General features: G+C 36.6%; 1 protein-coding gene across 1 annotated transcript in view; it reads right to left on the bottom strand.

Moving 5' to 3' along the window:
• Positions 1 to 7,915: 7,915 nt before the first annotated feature.
• Positions 7,916 to 20,068, bottom strand: part of Ccdc148 (coiled-coil domain containing 148) — a gene marked incomplete in the record, with an annotated part of 117,559 nt that continues 105,406 nt past the window's right edge. The window contains 1 exon segment of the mRNA XM_013518715.1: positions 7,916 to 10,028. Coding sequence (XP_013374169.1) covers positions 9,864 to 10,028 — 165 coding nt within the window.

The raw sequence follows: 20,068 nt of genomic DNA, 5'->3' as shown, positions 1-20,068 counted from the left end.
CTCCTGGAACACTGGCTCTCGCTGCGCAGGGCGCGTGGGGCTGAGGGTTTGTTCGCCCACCCACAGCCAGAGAAGTTCCTGGGGCTTGGGCGGCGGGGTCCTGATGCACGCGCTGCCCTCAGGGAGTAGCTGGGAAATACCTGGCTCTCTCCGCGCGTTTCAGCTGGGAACCGTGGCGGTGTAGGTGAGCACAGACTCGAGCCCAGGTGTCTAGCCGCTCCTGGAACACTGGCTCTTGCTGTGCAGGGCGCGTGGGGCTGAGGGTTTTTTTTTTTTTTTTTTCAGTTCTCTCTACATAGAATATATACTATCTTTTCCTTTTTACCATGATAATATAATGATAATTTGCCTATCAGCTTTCCTTAGTTCTGATATTTGGGGATATTTCATGAAATTCCAAAATAAAAGACTAATTACTGAAAGAAAAACCTTCAAAGTTTGCAAGATCACGTATGCCAGGGTTAGTGACTGAGGAAATGACAAGAGAGGGTAGCAAACCGGTCAACAGGTCGGCCCTCCACCCAGTGTAAACAGCAGCTGCAGCTACAGTGGCAGACAGCTTCCCTGCTCAGAGGTTGCATGCAGCGAGAGAAGTGGGAGGGTGGATGTGACAATGGAGGTCAAGCTGGTACTGACAGGCGATTAAAGATGTATTTCCAGGGCCCAGGAAATCTGTGGGAGTTCATGTATGCCATATTCACGGTTTTATGAAAATGTAAAAACAAAGATTGTAAGCCAATTTTAAATCATCTAAATGCTACTATATTTCCAATAATGCTATAGTATTTCTGTTTGTGTTCACACTTCAGTTGGTTCCAAAGATATATAAACTGACAGTATTTATATTTTAGGGCATTTTAATCTAATAGGAGACTGACGGAGATGCAGGCTTTATGTTTCATAGTTTAAGAAGGAGTATCATAAGGCAAAAGGACCTGGAAGACACAGGACCTGGGATAGGACCAGGAGGGCCCATCCTCTGAAGAGCTATGTTTTCCAGTCAGTGTTCTGATTTCCAAAGTTTCTTTTCCCCACTTCCTAAAGCCGAGCAATCTATAGCGCCCTCCCTCCACAATAGCAGAGCATTCAGTGGAGATGAAAAGCAATCAGTCACCAGTATTTGAAGGAAATTGCCGGTGACAGTTCCATATCCTGAAGTTCCTGCAGTGCACAGCGCACACAATAGCAATGAAAGGCCTAGATGAAAAGAGGAAAATTAATAGAAAGAGAGTTGATGAGCCTTACTGAAGTCGGCCAGGGCAAAAAGTCTACCCTACGAGGCCTGAACTTCGATTCACTATGGCAAAACTAATAACATCTATTAGCATAAAGGCATTCACACCAGGAAGCAGTCAGACCAGCACAGGCCAGGTGAAGACAGATGTGTAAGTAAGGTCTGGTTTGATGACAGAAGACCAGGAAATAGGAGAAGGGGAGGTCTAAGCACTGCTTAGCACAGAGCTATGTCCTAACTATGCCTAAGGGTTTGTCAACATTTCCTAAAAGGGTCAGGACATTAATGCTAAGGCCATATTCTAATCTAGACAGATCCAGAAGGAGAAATAAACAAATTATAAACTGGGTAGCAAACGTGGATAGCTAGATAAAATGGGTATCTGCTCTATATATGAATATGTACATATATATGCATTTAATTAGAATATGACTCTAATACAACCTATATAGAGATATACTGTATAGATATACATTTGTGTACATAGTTATATATGGTATGAATATGCAGTTATATATGGCTATGCATGTTTTTATATATATATTGTGTACATATTGGATATATTTTTATAAATGTACATATATACTTAATTTGTTACAGGTAGTCATGGTCAAATTAATTACAAACTATCTAGTTTATTTGTAATTTTAGGCTTTCTCTAGTAAATCTTTTTTGTACTTATAGAGTTGGAAAGTAAAAGAAATCTTTCTGTATAATTAATAAGAGTTTCTAGTTAATTAAGAATTGCATATCTATCTTCATGACAGAGCAGGTAAATGTATTCTTTTAAAAAGATACCAGAAGAAGAACAAATTCTGTTTGAGTGAGTGACCTCTTGCAATTGCATGGTATGGAAAATGAATGACTGAACTATAATATATATCACTTTAAATCCTCCTGGTACTTACATACTGAATAAATGAATGAGTGATCATCAGATCTGGAGCTTTAGTGAACCCTGTGGAGTCACACAACTCCTATTGTCAATATGTGGAGCTGATACTACTATCCTCTACAATTAGGGCTGTGAGAAGTAAAACACAGCATTCTGCGTCTGAGGGCATCAGGGCCAATGCTGAATGAAAAGCAGAGGTGACACACTGAGCCACACCCTTTTGTGACAGGTGACCTTGGGATTTCAAAATGAAATACACAGTACAAGTCTTGCATAAATAGTTTACAATAAAGCCAGCAAGTCATGGAACTTGTGAAAAATGTATGTTTATAGTAAATTGCCACCTAGAGCCACAGGATGTAGTAGTAAATCAGTTACCCTTTAGTTTAAAGGGAAAAACTACTATTGTGATTCAAAATTTTTATCTTACTGGAACTTTCCAAGAACTATGCTGTCACTAGTGCTGATTGAATTCTGTCAATTTCAGAATATTCTTCTGCTAGGTAGGAGTAAATAGGCAAAAATAAAAAGAACTACGCTCATGAGAATACTTTCTAAACTAAGCCTTAGTACTACTGCCTTGAATTATTATTATTTTATCTCATTGCTACTTGTTTGATTCTCATTATATTTTTCAAACTATTTTCTGCCCTATCATTCTACTGAGGCAACAATAATAGCAGCACCTATTGTAATATTTAAAGAGTTCTTTATAGTTGCCAAGCATGTATTAACTGCTTCCCATCCATTTTCTTACTTAATATTTCAGTAGTAAAGAGATGCACTGGAATTTGAGAGATGATGTAATTTTCCCTTAAGGCCACACAATTAGCAAGTGACAGTGCTGAACCCCAGCGTGGGCCTGAGTATTTGGAAATAGCCCACATCTCAAGACCACCCTGTGTCATTCTCCACTTGCAGTGGACTCCTCGAGTACTTAGCCCTTCACATTTTCTACCTAGTTTATGGTGTGTTTATTTCTCTCTCTATCTGTATCCTAGTAAGTAGATCCCTTTAGGTCAGATCGAGATCTTTGCATCTAAACTCTTCTTGGCTCCCTTCTCAATGAGATTGTTAATGTATCACTAGGTATAGTAGCAAGGCCAATGTATGATCAATAAAAGAACTGTCTTTGGACTGCTCTCCCTCTTTTGTGAATTCAGTGAAGTATCCTTCCTGAGCCATGGACATATCAGGGGCTGTCAAAATTCGTGTATACTCTTATTAGGAGGAATGCTCATTTTCTACTACTTACAGAGCTGAGAAATTCCCCTTCCTGGGAGGGTTCAAAGTCGCTGCTCCTCACTTTGGCTTATTTAGGAGAAGTGACTGAACATGTTCAGCTCAGCTTAATGTCTCTCGTAAAATGCCACCTGTGTTTAGGAAGCACTTTTCCCTTCCCCACATTGTACACAATAGCCTGTCGCCTTATAGGAAGATCTCGGTAACCTCTCTTCTTGAGACTGGATGGGTAGGTTTAATTTAGTGGTGGAAATATTAGGGCTTCTGCTTTTCACTGGATCTTCCAACTCTCCAGCAGGATACCATCCTTTTGCTTTCTTCCACCCTAACTCTGCAGGCAGCCCTTATAAGCCTATCTTATAAATTCTTTATTTTTTAATTTTCTTTCTCTCTCTCTTTGTTTCTTTCTTTATTTATTTCCTTTCTTCCTTTCTTATTATTTTGGCTTTTTTGAGATCGGGTCTCCCTATGTAGTTCAGGCTGGCCTTGAATTCACTATGTAGCCCAGGCTGTCTTTGAACTTATAGCAGTCCTCTTGCCTCAGCCTCCCAATGTTGGGATTACAGGCATGTACTACCATGCCCAGGGAAAATCTTTTATATATCATATGTATTTTTATATTAAATCTTTTCCTCTAATTAACCCTAACTGATATATTTGTTTTGGGTTGCATAAACTCTAGATGAGGCATCATACAGCAATAAAAGCTAAAACTCTATGATGCAGAGCCATTTTTATATAGTTAATGCCATCCAAAGATTAATATCTCTAATATCTATTGAAAGGGTGGTGTGGGGACCAATATCACATATCAGGAGGCATTTTTAGGTGCATCTAACATAGCAACTTTATTTCTTATAATAACTTCCAGGAATTGTTCATGGAAAGTAAACATCTTCTGATTTTATCCAAAGTAGAAAACTGCTTGTGAAACTTACCAGTATTATCTAACAAGTTCTGAATCAAAACTTCCTTTGGGTCTTAACCAAAACGATGAAAAATGTAACCATTATATCCAACAAGAGCTTTAAATCATAGAGAAAGAGCACCTACAAGATTCTGAGCACCTATAAGGGTAAACTTTAGCACTGGATATAAAGTAGTCTTTTTTTATTTTAAAGAGAAAAGAACAAAAACAAATTAACAAATACACAGACATGATCAATCTCACATGCGTATATTTGTTTATCTGAGTGCCTATTTGAGGATAACAACATGTCAAACAACAGCCACTGTTAATTTCCTATCACCTTGTCTGAAATTTTGTATTGCTTTCATTGTTCTGATGCCATTTTATTTACGTCTGTGCACTTGTTAAGCTATTCTAACAAATGAAGCCTAAAAGACAAGTTGCTGGGAAGAAGAAACAGGAAAAGACTGTTTTATTTAGAAATTCTCTGGTGAGGTTTTACACCTGACAAAACTCTCTTCTGCTGCCTCCTTTTTAATAGAGAAAACCAACCAGGTGAAATAGTAGGTGGAAGAAATTTTAAAAACCAGCACCAGTTAGCAAAGCAACGTGTCTCAAATCAAGGGGAACTGCTGGGTGGGATTACCTGCCACGCTGCTGTTAAACTCTGGAGAACCAAATTTGCCTCCAACATGTTCAATAATTAAAAAGAACCTAGGTTTGTGGTGATAAATATATATTCTAGTCACTATGTCTGAATTGACGTAGAACTCTCCTTTCTTAAATATATAGAAATACTGGACAAAAACCCTACAACAGTTACATACGTGCACACACACACACACACACAACAAGGACAATGCCTCGTGAAAATAAAGATAGAATCCAAAGTCAGAGCAAGGAGGGGGGCTGAAGCCAGTGCGCGCTTGAGAAAATCGGGAACTAAAGAGTCTGAAATGCTGGCTGCTGGGTACACAGGAGCTGGAACGAAGCCAATTTCAAAGAGCAAACTGTCTTATAGGATTTATCCTGATGCAAAATAGGGACTAGATGTTTTATGAACACTTCCCAAAAAAGTGACAAGGGAGCTTCTTTCCTGTGTGGGGACCAAGGCCGCAAAGGAGTCAAGTGCAGGACGCCAGGCTGACGCTGTGCATAAACACTGTCAGATCCATGCTAGACTCACAGCGCAACATCCCATGTCTAAAAAGTAACACATACATGGCGCCCAGTAGAGCACGCACAAAAGCTGTCTGCAGAGATGCTTTCAGTACCAGGTCCTAGTTCGTAAAGAAAAGTTCACTAACTGACTATTTGATAATTTAAAACATCTATGAAACTAGAGACACCACAGGTAAGATTAAAAAGCAAATGACCACTAAAGAAAGTATTTGTAATTTACATAACTGATAAAATAATAGTATCCAGAATTTATAAGGAACTTCTAGAGATTTATAAAAAAAGAAATAGAAAAATGTATGAAACGTATGAATAAGCAATTTACAAAGGAAGAAAACTGGCCAGTAAGCAGGAAAAGATTTTCAATCTCACAAGTAATTTTGGAATATAAATTAAAAATTAAAGAGGAGCTTGTCATATCTATCATAGTTCAAATGTGCAAACTGAAAATATACACATCCTACAATACAATGATTCCCCTTCTAGGTGTTAGGTACACCCTGAGCACGGGCATGAGCGGATATGCGCAAGGAGGCCACTGCAGCTCTGTAGGTAAGAATGAAGCTGCAATCTGAAATGTCAGCCACTATGAGGACAGATGAATGATAGCTATTTCTACTCTAGAACACTAACAATGAAAAAGAGTGAATTTGCTGGGCGTGGTTTGCATGCCTATAATCCCAGCACTCAAAAGGCTGAGGCAGGAAGACTGCTGCAAGTTCAAGGCCAGCCTGGGCTACAAAGTGAGTTCAATGCCAGGCTGAACCACATAGTGAAACCATATAGTGAACCGCTGTCTCAAAAAGACAAAAAAAAGAAAAAAAAAAAAAATTCTAAACACAAATATTAAAAAAAAGACTGAACTAGATCTCTCTGTGTTAAAATGGGTATATCTCAAAACACAAGGTTGAATGAAAAAGTATGCATCCCAAAATGATATGATATGATTATGTTTGTGAAAAATTTTAAATCACCAACTATATGATAAAATGTGTTAAAATTAGTATATGCCCTAGAAAAGTAGAAATAAAATTCATGATCATGGTTACCTCTGGGGAGGAAAGGCCTCAAAAATTGATTTATCTATAATGGTCTATTTTTTTCTGGAAATGTGTTTATTTTCCAATATAAAAAGTGAATCAAAGGCAGATGATGAGCACATTTTGATTGCTGGTTGCGTACAGGGAAGGGAGAGAATCAGCACGGCATGTGGCTGGCAGGTTTGCAAAGGTATTATTCATGTGCTTCTCATTAAAAAGTATTTTATTTTTATTCTTTGTGAGTGGATCTATCTTCCTTATACTCTTTCATTTGTGACATGTTTTCACAATCTCAAAGTAGAACACAAGTATTTGTCAAAGGAAGAATGTACCTGGTGCAAATCAAGTTGCCTCGCCTTGGTCTAGGACAGGAACTGTGCACCATTTAGACACCAAGTGCCCAAACTGTAAGCCAGAACCCACTTATTTATCACAAAAATGGTCTGTTTTATTTAAATTTCCTACAAATATGAAACAAAATGGAAAATATTTAAATTTCAATACTAGATGATGGGGTACTAATATGTTTATTATGTAAATCTCTATATTTTAAAAATAGTTTTGAAAGGTTAACATATTTTAAAAGAAAAGAAAGAAAGTAAACTGTATGCTTTGGTCCCACACAATTGCTCAGGTCACTCTATACAAATTACACAACATATTCAATACTGCGTTTCTTACCCTGTTTTTCATGAAGTGCAGGATAGTCAAGTAATGCCCTGCATGTACTTTAGTAAAATTCAACCAAAAAAAGGCCAACAAAAGCATAGTAGCTATGGAAACTTTATCATCTCAACATTTACTTCCTTAATGCTCACGGGTATAGGTTCAATCTTGCAGTCGAAAACATGAGGCGGATACTTAAGTTTGTTTACACTGACATGACTGATGACCCTGAAATTCTCCTGGGCTTTGTTCTTCCAGGCCCAGGTCCTTTCTTGCTCTAAACTGCACTTGGACTAGCCCTTTCATCACCTGAGTGAGTGTAATTGCCTAGTTATTCCTTCCATTTCCCTGGTGTTTGCTTGTTTGGGTGTTTGTGAAGCCAAGTGTTAACCCCATTTGTAAACTCAGAAAAAGCTCCCTCCAGCCTTTAAAAACACCTTTCTCTCCCTTCCAGAAATCTTATTTACAGACTACAGGAAGACAGCTAGAAATGTCCCTCCATCTCTCCTGTATAGCCATACCAATCAATACCCAAGTCAAACCTAACTCAGATTGTAGCAGAAGATGCCCCACCCCCTCAGCCAGTATACTTTGGTTTGTTAGTTGCCCAGGTAATAGTTTCAGTTACAGTTCCTGTCACTTTTGTTTCTTAGAAAGAGCTGGTCACTGTGATATATATGGTCACTATGAAGCATATTGTAAGAACCAACCCTCAATTGGCAAGCCATTCTGCCTCTGTACTTCCTGCTTGCTTATCTCACCTAACCCCTAGACCACCAGAGATCAGAGCCTGATATTTTAGCAATGATCCCATCAGTGCTCATCAATATACATAAATCTGACTCCAAATTTTGGGTATCATTTTAATGTTTCTGTTTGCTGTTTGAAAATCAAGCCCTTACTCCCATTCTCAATACTTGAATTATTCAATTTTTGTATTTTCTCTGTCTAAACCCCCTGAAAATGGAACTGTATCTAAATCTCTTCAGGTGACCCTTAAAATGACACAACATGTAAACTAATGCTTAAAAATATGACATTATTTGTGGTCATACAAATTGATAGAAAGGAAATACTATGAGAGGGGTCAGGTAGAAGACAAAACTATGGAAATTTACTTTTCTTTTTTTTTTTTTTGTAGCAGGAATTGAACTCAGGACCTTGGGCTTGCCAGGCAGGTGCTTATGCCACTGAGCTATATCCTCAGCTGGAAATTTACTTTTCAAATACTGTACTTTCACAACAGTAAATAATCAGTAAGTTGTTTCCACAAAGATATACAGTTCACTTATGTTGTTTAAAACATGATCAATATTTATCAGTTCCTGACGTACCTGCAATTATTCTTTTTAATCATCAACTTTCTTGATAGGAACCTAATGAAGTCACCCCCACTTACTTCCTTAGAAGTGGAAATTGAATTTATTTTTAATCAAAAGTGTAAGAACTATGAAATACATCTTAGCAGCTGATTTTGTCAAATAATCATAGAATTCCTATGTGTGTTGTTTTCCACAAAAGCTGCATCTACAACTTTGCTGATGTAAAGGAATGAAACAAATAAAGAACAATGAAAACTAAAGTATTAAAAATTACAGAAAGTCTGACTTAGCACTTTAAAATTCATCCTTCCCTTATCCCCCACATAATGAACTTGGAAGGAAAAACTTCTAGGCAAGAACTTCACAGATTTCACTGGTCACATAGTCCAAAATGTCAACCTTATTCACAAAAATGAAATGTCTGCTCAACAATAAGAATCAAGCGTTCTTGGTACTGTAAGTAGCATTTCAAGAAAGCATCATGTAGCTCAGTATAGACCAGCAGTGGTGAACCTATGGTTTATGGGACACAGTGGGCTGCTTATTACTACTGAAAGTTCTAAAAGTCTTGCTATTACAAGTAAAGGCAAATTTTCTGGGTACTGCTTTGTGCTATTGGTAGAAAGGTATAGGTGTGCTGATTTCTTTTTTTGTAAGGGGTGTTGATCACAAATTAATTCCCTTTTGTGAATTATTTCCATAGGCAGCAACTCTATGAAATTGATTCATAAATCTGATAAAAATGTTAACAGAAGTATCTTTACTGCACATTCTATAATTTTAATTGTGGGAACAAATAAAAATGCTAAAATAAATACTAAAGTATATATTCTGTATTCTATAGATTATATCAGTAATCATTCCAAAGTTGTTAACATGTTTTTTTGGTGAATATTTTTAAGACTGTGAAACAAATATCTGCTCAAAAGAATAAAGGAAAAACAAAACCATCTAACAAGAAATCATGAAGTAAACTCTTTAAAGGGCTTTTTGGCCTTCTATGAATTTCACTATTTTATGTACAATATATTCTATCAATAAATACATTTCTAACAATCATTTCTATCAATCATTACCATCAGTCAAAATGCTGTCCTTCTACCCTGAAAGCTTTTCCAGGTCTCACCCTAGTTCAAGACTTAAGAATAGTCACAACCTTTGTCTTTTTTTCCCCCTACATCATCTGTTCTAACCACAGGTACCCTCAGGTCAACAAAATGTTCTCTACCATGACTAAAAATCTTTGAAGTTCAAATAAACTAAAGCAAGACTCCACGAGGCTCATGAGTGTTCTCAGCACAGGCTACGAGAATTCCATGCCAAATACCAAGAAGAGCTAAAGCTCCATTAGACAATTAAGTGTTCATTCATGCATTCACATCAACAGAAGATTGCATACTTGTTTTTTCTTTTCCTCCCTTTTCAACAATTCCTTCTTCCTCCACAGTTTTTCTTCCTCCTCTTCCTTTTCTCTTCTTCTGGCAGAAATTTCCATTTCCAGTCTTGCTACCTCTTCCTGGTGGGCTCTCCATTGAAAAACCTGAAATCAATGGGGAAGCTTCATTTCAATACCTTTGCACACTTAGGATTTCATGCAAGACTAGGTTCTGAATCAAGCAGATGTCACATTTAAATTCTGTGTGCATATGAGTACATGACTTTTATATGCAAATGTGTACACATTAGTGATAAAAAAGGAACTAAATCTTTATAATTACCTCATTCAGAGACTCTTTACCTCATGGAGTCATAAAGTCTTAATATGTCTATGATTTAACTTCAAAGGATCTGTGAGTTCCCATAAGTAGTATGTAAAAAATCCTATGCTTTTCCACTTGTATGTTTTTCTGAAAAGCAGGCTAAACAACTCTTGAAAATTCTAAAATAGTCCTAAGACCCTTTAAAAAAAAGATAAATTTCAGCCTCCTCATTTTTGAGGATGAAAAATGAGTCTAATTTCAAAATGAAAAAAATAAAACAAAAAACACACATTGAAAAGAAATTCCTAGGTATTTATAAGTGCTATTGATATAAGTATACTTCCTATAGCTTTCCTGTAGAATTACTGACAATGTCTAAATATATGTCATAATACAAAATACAGGAAAATAAATAAATAAAATATGCAAAACCATTGATCCATAACTGTACTTTCATGAAATTATCCAAAGATAAGCAACTAGCCCAGTGCACAAAAACATGCTGTTAGAAATATTCATTGCAGTACTGTTTAAAGTAGAAAATTTGGAAAAGGTCTAAATATCTAACATTAGGAGATGGCTTAAATTATGATACATTCATACAACAGCTACCATTAAAAAGGGATGTTAAATATCTCTATTCACTGACACAGAAAATATCCACAACATATTATGAGATGCAAAAAAGCAGATGCAAAGTTACGAATATAGCATGAGCTCCTTCAAATAAAGTGCATTTATACAAAGAAACGTTTTAAATGGAATTTATGATAATATTGTCTCTGAATAATATCATTTTATGAAATTTAAAAGAACAATTATTTAAACCTTTCTGTAAAAATATTTTCTTTATAGTCAGGAAACCAATGAAACTAACAAAATAAAAATACTTACCTCTTCATGATATCTGGTTGAGGAAGCAGTGAAGAAAATAATACAGAAATGTCCAAGATTCTTTTTTTGTAAGGGGAAAATTAGCTTTCCTAATTAAATACCTAATATTATGTACATTCAATATAAGCATCATTTATCAATAGTAATATACAGGATGGAAATTAATAAAACACTGCCTTACAATATTTAAAATGACTAGTTAGTCTCTTTTTGCACTGACTATATTCAAAACTTCAGTTTTCAAAAAATGAATTTTTCCATAGTTATCAAAGTAACAAAAGACACTCCCACCCCTGGCTTCCAAGCACGGCTCTGCTTCCCCACCTGGGGATTCTCTAGACAATCACATCTACCTTCTTTAGAACGCCAGGCCTAGAATAGATCAACGGTGCCTTCTGTGTTGACTTCCTGCTTCCTTCTGTCCATCATTTTGGGTAGCCCTTCTGTATGTGACTTGTTAAACTGAAGAGCCCTCTCAAGCACTGCTGGCAACCTCCCTCCTGATGCCCAAAGGATATTGTTTCTCTCCTTTCACCTCACGGTGGTACCTGCCCTGCCTGACCATCCCGTGCCACTTAAAACTCTCCTTCTCAAGCTGTGATAATATTATTTGTCCCTGCCTTTCCTAAGGGACAGTGCCCTCTTCTTCCTGCTTCCTGTGCCTGCCCTGGACCCCTACCCCTACACTATTCTGTCTTTGACCTCCAGCCTGTATTCGTCACTTGATGTGCTCATCCTTTGCTATCAGTTCATCATTTCTAGTCGATACAATCTACAGTATCAGGTCTTTTGTCTGGAATCCATCCCATAACAAGTTTCAGACTTGACTGTGTGAACACTTAAAATCCAATGTTTCTGAAATTAAGCTCAGCATCTCTAACTTTGCCATAGCTTCGTATTAAGCCCATGTACTTGCCTCTCTTTTTGGGATATACTGCTTTGTGAGACTACATGGCCCCTGGCTGTTCTGCTTCTTTCTGTTACTATACATACACATCAATACGACTGTTTCTTTCCATTTTACAATGGATTTATAACAGCATGCATTTCATAAACTCAGATGAGCTTTTATTTATGACAAATCAATTTTCAAACCATTAAGCTTCCTAGTGTATTCAAAATCTTTATGCCAAATGTGTTTAAAACAAGAGCAGACAGTTCAAAAGGGCAATGCCAATTGTTCAATATAGGGTCTGCATAATTTAACCTTCTTACTTCCAACCAGTGCCAATAAATACATGAAAAAATGTTCAACATCGCTGGCCATTAGAGAAATGCAAATTAAAACAACACTGAGATTCCATCTTATTCTGGAAAGAATGACCATCATTAAGAACTAAAACAATAACAAATCTGGTGAGGCTGTTGTGGGGTGGGCAAAGAATCCTTCTACATTGTTGGTTGGAATGTAAACGATAGCACCACAATAGTACAACTATTATGTTAATCAATATGGAGATCCCTCAAACAATTAAAAATAGAAATTCCATTTGACCTAACTACTGTATACCTATTTTAGTTCTCTTCCTAAAAGAGTTAAAGACATCAGATTACAGTGATACCTACACACCCATATTTATAGTAGAACAATGCATAATAGCTGAATTGTAGAAGTGGCCTATATGTCCATCAGCAGATGAATGAATAAAGAAGACGTGGTTGCTGGACACAATGGAGTACAACCCTGCAGGATAATTTTGAGTCTTTGTAGGAAAATGGATGCATGTTGAGATCATAATTTTTTTCTTCTAAATATTAAAAAAACTAACAAAACAACAATGAAGACAGAATCAAAACAACACAAAAACAACCAAAAAGATACATGACCTCAAAACAAAATGATAGGAATTAACAATGGTTGCTACATTACATACTGTTATCTTCAACGAAGTTGCTCAGTTCACCAGACATAAGAATATAAGATTGATTAAACAAGCAGAGAGTAACAACTAATAATAATAAAAAAGCAACATTGGAAATGATGCAGAGCTTTACCATACAAGATGGTAGGAGTTCAGCAACTGTTTTTATACTGCATATTGTTGTTTTCAGATCAGTCATTCTGATTACTAAATTCAAGCATGCAAAACTGGTCAAGAAAAAAGAAAATTTTAAGCATTGACTGTTCCTTTCAATAAACCACAGATATCAGCAATACACCTATTCCAGCTATCCTTATATATACATATAATCTTTTTCATTTAAGAAACAACAAAAATAACAAAAACAACTACATAAACAAAGCAGCACGGAGAACAGTAAAAATGATACTGAATTTTAAAACATGGTGATAGGATATTAACAATGGTTATTGTATTATATAATGTCATCTTGAAAATGCTTGCACATATAGCCAGATATAGACATGCAAGATTAATCAAACAGTTACACATTAACAGTTCCTTTCAATAAACCAACAGATATTAGTAGTACAATTATCCTAGTTATCCTGTGTATACATATATATTTTTTTCCTCTTCCTTCTTTCTTTTTCCTCTCCCCTCCTTCATCCCAGTTCCTTCCTATTTGAGCAGTTTCTTTTCCATTTCATAATGTCTATTGTACCTTTCAGATTTTATTTACTATTTCAGGTTCTTATAGTTGAGAGGAAGTACGATGTTTACACATGTGAATCTGATTTATTTCACTAATGAGTATGAGACCATAATACTTAGTGAAATAATATACCACATAGTTTCTCCTGTATGAGAAACCCTAAGTATAATTTAAATAGTAAAATAAAAGATAGATAATAGAAAGAAGAGATAGATAGATCTTTTGCACATGGGAAGCCAACAAAGACATGGAGAGAGAGGGAGGGAGAGGAGCAGAAAAGAAACTAAAAAGAATTAAGATATGCTATGCAAGTACCAACTCCCCAACGAAGAATATAATCTTCACATACTGCAAACGTGTATGAATAATTTAAGAAATTTTAAGAAATAAGGTCAGCCAAATGCATTGTTTGGATTATAGTTGAATAGCCAATTGCAAACAAGTTATGAGATATTATAAATAGTGTTATTTTAATATTAATTGGTTAGTTCATGCTATTAAAGAAATATTGTTAAAATTCATAGGCATGATAATAGTAAGACTGTGCCTTTTATATCTAAAAACTAATAGATGAACTATCATGTCTAACACTATTTTCAAAGGGGCAAGGTAAAGCATATAAAAGTGTAGCTAAAAAGTCAACTAATTTCCTGCCTGGCAAGCGCAAGGTCCTGAGTTCGGTTCCCGGTACCGGAGAAAAACCAAAAAAAAATAAAAAATAAAAAATAAAAAGTCAACTAATTCAACTAATAAATTGACATTTATTAAACTTAAGTGACTATGGGTTTTTGCATTCATTTAAAACTGTCCAAATTTATTTTAAAGAAACAACAAAATGTAATATATACTATAAGAAACATATAATAAAAGATTGTATTAGCAAGGTTCTCAGGTTGTAGGAAAAAAAATTTTGATGCACTGAAGTACTAAAAAGAAAAACATGTTCTGAGTACAGAGACTGTTTTCACAATTTCAGTGGACAGAAATTTGGGTTTTTGTGCTACGTGTCTTCGGATGTAAGACAAATTTAAGGAAACTCATTGAATGACCTTGGCTTATACTCTACATGTCAGATGATTTAAAGAACCAAAAGCATGAACAAAGATCTATAATGAGAGAAGATTTCTGTTTTCTACAGCAAGTACAACAAAAAACAAACAAAAACAGATAAAAATAGAGTAACCAGTTTACCCATCAATTTACCTGTCATTTGAAGACTAAAGGATATTTCTTCTCTTCTCCAGAAAAGACAGGATTATGTCAATGTTTTTAAGAGGGACACACACACCATAGAATTCTGAAATAGCTGGCAGGTTCAACAACCAAAAGTCAAAGAGTTGTAGATGTCACAGAGCAATGAAGAAAAGAATAAAATACTTAGAAGTGAGTGTCCAGAGCAAGGCACCAGTCTTCAGAAAATAAATTGCTTCCACCTAATACTGGAATCATGGGATCGGTCAAAGGCCCACTGAAGTTCGCTTGAAGTCAATAATTCACAGATCAGCTGTAATTATAACCATGTAGAAAAAAACAGGAACGTCGAAACCAGAGTTGTGAGATCATTACAATGAGAAACAGGCTCAGGAGCAACTGGTATCTAGGCCATAAGGTAAAAGTGGGATTTTCAGAATGCACAATAGATAAGGTGAAGAATTGGGTAGGAAAAGGATGCTGCTAAAAGAAATTCTTATTCAGTGGACTCTCCCAGAGAGACCAAGAGATTTAGATGGCTCTCATGTGGAGAGAAAGACAACCAATTACCGTATTTTCTGTGATGCCTAAGAATAAGAAAGCTGGCAGGTGGGCAAAGGAGTCAATATTAGCACAATAGGCTAAAAAGCACAGAAAACTGAGAGAACAGTAAGCAAAAGGAAGAACAGCCCAGAAGAACACTTTAGCAGTTTTATTTTAAAGGGTTTGCTAATTACATAGCTTTAAACAGGGCACGTGAACTTAAGTATAACAATAATAACAACGAAAGAACATTACCTCAGTGGTGGTCATGTGCACATTATAAGGAAAGCATTATTTAGATGATTAACTACAGGACATTTTTCTAAGCCTTAAGCTAATACTCCTTTTAAAATTCCTGGCCAGTGTACTGCCTTTCAATGAGAACTCAACCTACCAGAGGGAAAATGACATTTCAAATATGCTCATCTATTACAAGTAATAAATTAAAGATATTTAATGGTTAGTAGCATTACATGTTCTCTTTGTTCTTAATGTAAAGTAAAATGGTTCAAGTGAAGTTGATAAACACATACTTTCAGATGGAACTGTAGTAGAAAAACAAAAAAAAAAAATGAAGATCTCAAAAACTTCAAAGGGAATCATTGGAATTAACATCAAGGTAACAACACAATTTTACCTCAAAGTTGAAAGCTTTGAAAAAAAATCTGTTATGTCAGTGTGTAAAGGAAATGAGTTTCACACATCTACTTTTTACTCATACATTGCCACTGGCAAATAATAGTATTACTTTAAACAAATGCCTCACCTAGTTTCTCACATGTTAGAAGGAAGGGCTGAGCCAAGTGGCCTCCATGGTTCCATTAAAACCCTGTGCTGGATTGTCAACTGTGGTCAGCTTGTAACACCCAGGTGAACTGAACCAGCATGGTGCTGGGTATGGGAGGCCTACCTGAAGGCTGTTGCCAGCAGCAGAAGAGGCAGAACTGGAGAAGAAGGAAGGCTGTTGGGAGCAGGTAGAAGCTGTTTGAAAGCTGTAGAGAAGTTGTAGGGAGCTCTTGGTTTTTCCTGGAGGAGCTTGTCATGCTGGATTTCCTGATGAACTCAGCTGTTCTTGTCAGAGGAAGAGCTCGAGACCTAGTTGTCACTGAGAATGCCTATGGTTCACTTTGGGGGAGCTCTCGTCCACTTTGAGCATTGCTTCCTTGCTCCAGAGGGGAAGATGGTCCACTGCTCACTCTCCTGGAGAAGCGTGTTGTATTGGCTTTCTTAAAGGGAACTTGGCTTTCCTCATCACTGGAGGAGCTCAGGACCTCACTGTTGCTGAGGATGGCTGTGGTACTTTTCAGGGGAGCTCTGGTTCTTACTTTAGCATTGCTTCCTGGTTCCAGTGCAGATCCCTCAGCATGCTAACACAGATCCTTCATCCTGCTGGCACAAACTTTCTAGCTTCCACCACTGACTTTTGGGCCTTCCCAGCACAGATCCATGAAACAGGCCTGCCTGCGACATTGTTATAGGCTCTAGGCCTCCAGTTGGACTTGTGGGAGGCATTGTTATGGGCTCTAGGTCTTCAGCTGAACTCATACAGGGCATTACCATTTGATCCAGGCCTTTAGCTGGGTTCTTTGGTCTTAGTGTGTGGACAAATCTCCTATACTCTCTTTTGTGTAGTATTCTTTGGGTGAGTATTAGAAATAATCATAAAATATGTGTCCTATATTATATTGTTCCCCTTGCAAAATCCCAGACTACAACAAACCCATTATTCTGATTGACATTTATATTTATGTACAGAAAGTTCATAGCATATGACATATTCTGCAGTCTTTGTAAGTAAAGTGAACTGCCATTAGAAAAATTAGTATTTTGTACATCTTTTAAAAAGTTATAAGCAATTAAATATTAATATTATATTCTCCCAGCCATATTTATGGAAACATTATGTGATGTGGTTATTTTATAGAAGAAATCAAAAGAAAGGTACAGTCTGATTAGCATCTGTACTTGATAAAAATGAAATATTCAAATTCACCATTTGCGAAGCTTATTGTGTGCCAGGCCTATGTTCTATTAAGATGTTAAATGCATGGCATGACATATTCCATGAAACAAGCATTTACCTTACTCCTACTCTCCCTACTTAAGTCCAAGCTTAAATATCATCCTTCCAGGAAGTGTTGTCTAGCCCAATGCACACCGTGTCTTTCTTCTTTCCTGGTATCTTATCCCTCTTCTATTACAACAGACATCACACCATTTGGAATGACCTCTACCTCCTATGGGCTAACTAACTTCCTTAGAGTAGGAACTAAATTTGTCTTACTCTCAGGTTGTGTTTCAGCACCTAGTACCACAACTGAAACTCAAGAATTCAAAAAATATTTGTAGGGTTGGTACATAGTTAAGGCTCTGAAGCTATACTTAAAAAATGAGACAGGCAGTATTTTTCCTTTGCCCCCTGAATTGGTCTTCAGAGGGGAGAAGTTCCCCACCACACATGCAACCATTTTCTGATTCTTCCACTGTGAAGGAGTCCTTGCTTTCCCAGCTCTTTCAGTGATTCCTATGTTTTGCTTGTGCTTGGCTGATAGGAAAAATATCCAGAAACTTTGACAAGATTTGCAGCACCTAATTCATATTTCTTTCAAGGTCAGAGGACATGGGTAAAAAGTGGCAAGCAAATCCTTCTCTCTATCTTCTCCCTTAATGTTACCACTCTATGCTTCTAAATTCAGTCCAGCTGAGTAAACTTCAAATTTTCATTTTATTGAATCTGATAACTCCATTACATTTTGCAAAATGTTCCATCATTTTTCAGTATTATCTCCTCACACTGTTTTTCATCTTATGAATTCCATTTATGTTTAACCTTTGCTCATGAAATACAATACCTGTGATTTTTACATACTTTGTTAAAGCTTTCTATCCTCACTTGGCATTTTTTGCTTAGCAAAAAAATTTAGTTTTTCCCCTTAGCTTCAGAATTATCCCTTGGTTTCTTGGGTAATTCCATAAGTGCACTTTTAGCAGGTCTCTTTGGTAACTACTTTCCATTTTCCATAGCTTTTTATTAGTTTTTTTCAGAATCTCAAAGAATGTTATGTATTATTATTATCTTAACTGTTCCATATCCTTTTCTTTTCAAATAAAATAATTGCAATCTTTCATTTAATTGGGTCCTAGAGGGCCTAACCCTAAAGTAAAACAAGATTTCTAGAGGAAGAGAAAAACTAAACTCCAAAAAGCAGAAAATAATCAATGGCTATATTTCCTAAGGAACAAAATTTACAAATCCATCAATCAATTTTATTTATGGAGCTAACAAAGCCAAATTATCTAATAGAAACAGGAATCTTGCTCAAGAGTCAGTAACTTACTTACCTATAGGCTCTGAGGCCTTAGGAAATGACTTCGCAGTTCTGGTTCTCAAATTCTCTTCTAAAATTAAGGGGTTTAAATTAAGTGTTTTTCAAACAATTTCTTAATATATTATAAAATCGAGCTTTTTTTTAAGAAATGAGAGGACAGAAAATAACAGTGCATCTCATGTCAAATAGTAATTATTTCATGAAAGTTGTGTTTATATTGAGTGTGTGTGTGTGTGCATGCAGGTATGTGGTCATCGTGATGTAAGATACATTTCTCATTGTAGGTCACAACCAAGGAAGCTTAACAACTTTTCCAGGAGGCTTTCTGTGATCCTTCCCAATTGTGGAGATTCCACAGCCCCACAACATAAAGACCAAATATTTTATGCTACCAAGACAAGTACAGTCCTTATTCCTTCTGCAATGAACTCAGAAATGTAACACAGATGAAAGAACCCCGCTTTTAAAATCATAGACCAGTTTGAGTCCTACCTCTGTGACCTATTAATAGAGTTCTGTGGGGCACACTGCTTACCCACTTAGAACTTCACATTAGTGTAGAATATGATAATTAAGCACCCTTTACAGGACTGCGGTACAAACAACATCCACTTGCACAAGCCAGAAACTTAGGAATCATCTCAACCCTGCACGTCTCTGACATTATATATCCACGTGCTGTCACATCTACCTCCTGAATATGTCTTAGATCAGTGGTGATGAACCTATGGCATGTGTACCACAGCAGGCTTTTTGTATCACTGAAACCTTTAAAAGATCTGCCATCACTGCCTTAGACCCATGCACTGCTCTTTATCTCTGCACTCACCAGCCTAATCCTACAAGAAGCTCCCTACATCCATTTTTGCCTCTATTTACTGAAGCCAGAGTGATTATTTTCAAAACACACATTTGATCATGTCTCATTCCCTCTCCACACAATCTTCTCCTAGCCTGACACCTTTCAATGGTTTCTGCTGCTCTTGGAGAGATGTCTAATCTCTCAGCTACAGGCTGCAATGCTCCCAGAGTATAGCACTGCCCAAGTCTGCAGCTCCAGCTCCTAATCCCATAGCTTTCACCAACTTTCCCTCTGTGCTCCAAGTACACTGGACATCTTACACATCTCTGCACAGACCATATCCCTTCCAGCTATGTGGATGCATACATGTTATCTCTCTGAAGTGACCTCTCCCTTCTCCTTGCCTTCCTCACCCCAAAAGATAATCAAAACCAGGCCCCAGATTTCAGTTCCAATATCTGTGAAGGAAACCTTACCTACCACTGCATTAGATAAAGCCCCTAAATTAAGTACCTACATGGCATCTTGTTTCTTTTTCTTTCTTTCTTTTTTTTTATTTTAAAGA

The sequence above is a fragment of the Chinchilla lanigera genome, unplaced genomic scaffold (genome assembly GCF_000276665.1).
Source record: "Chinchilla lanigera isolate Chin_1 unplaced genomic scaffold, ChiLan1.0 scaffold00048, whole genome shotgun sequence".
NCBI classification, from domain to species: Eukaryota; Metazoa; Chordata; class Mammalia; order Rodentia; family Chinchillidae; genus Chinchilla; species Chinchilla lanigera.
Note: the sequence above shows the minus strand (reverse complement) of the source record. Positions and strands in the feature narration are given on the sequence as shown.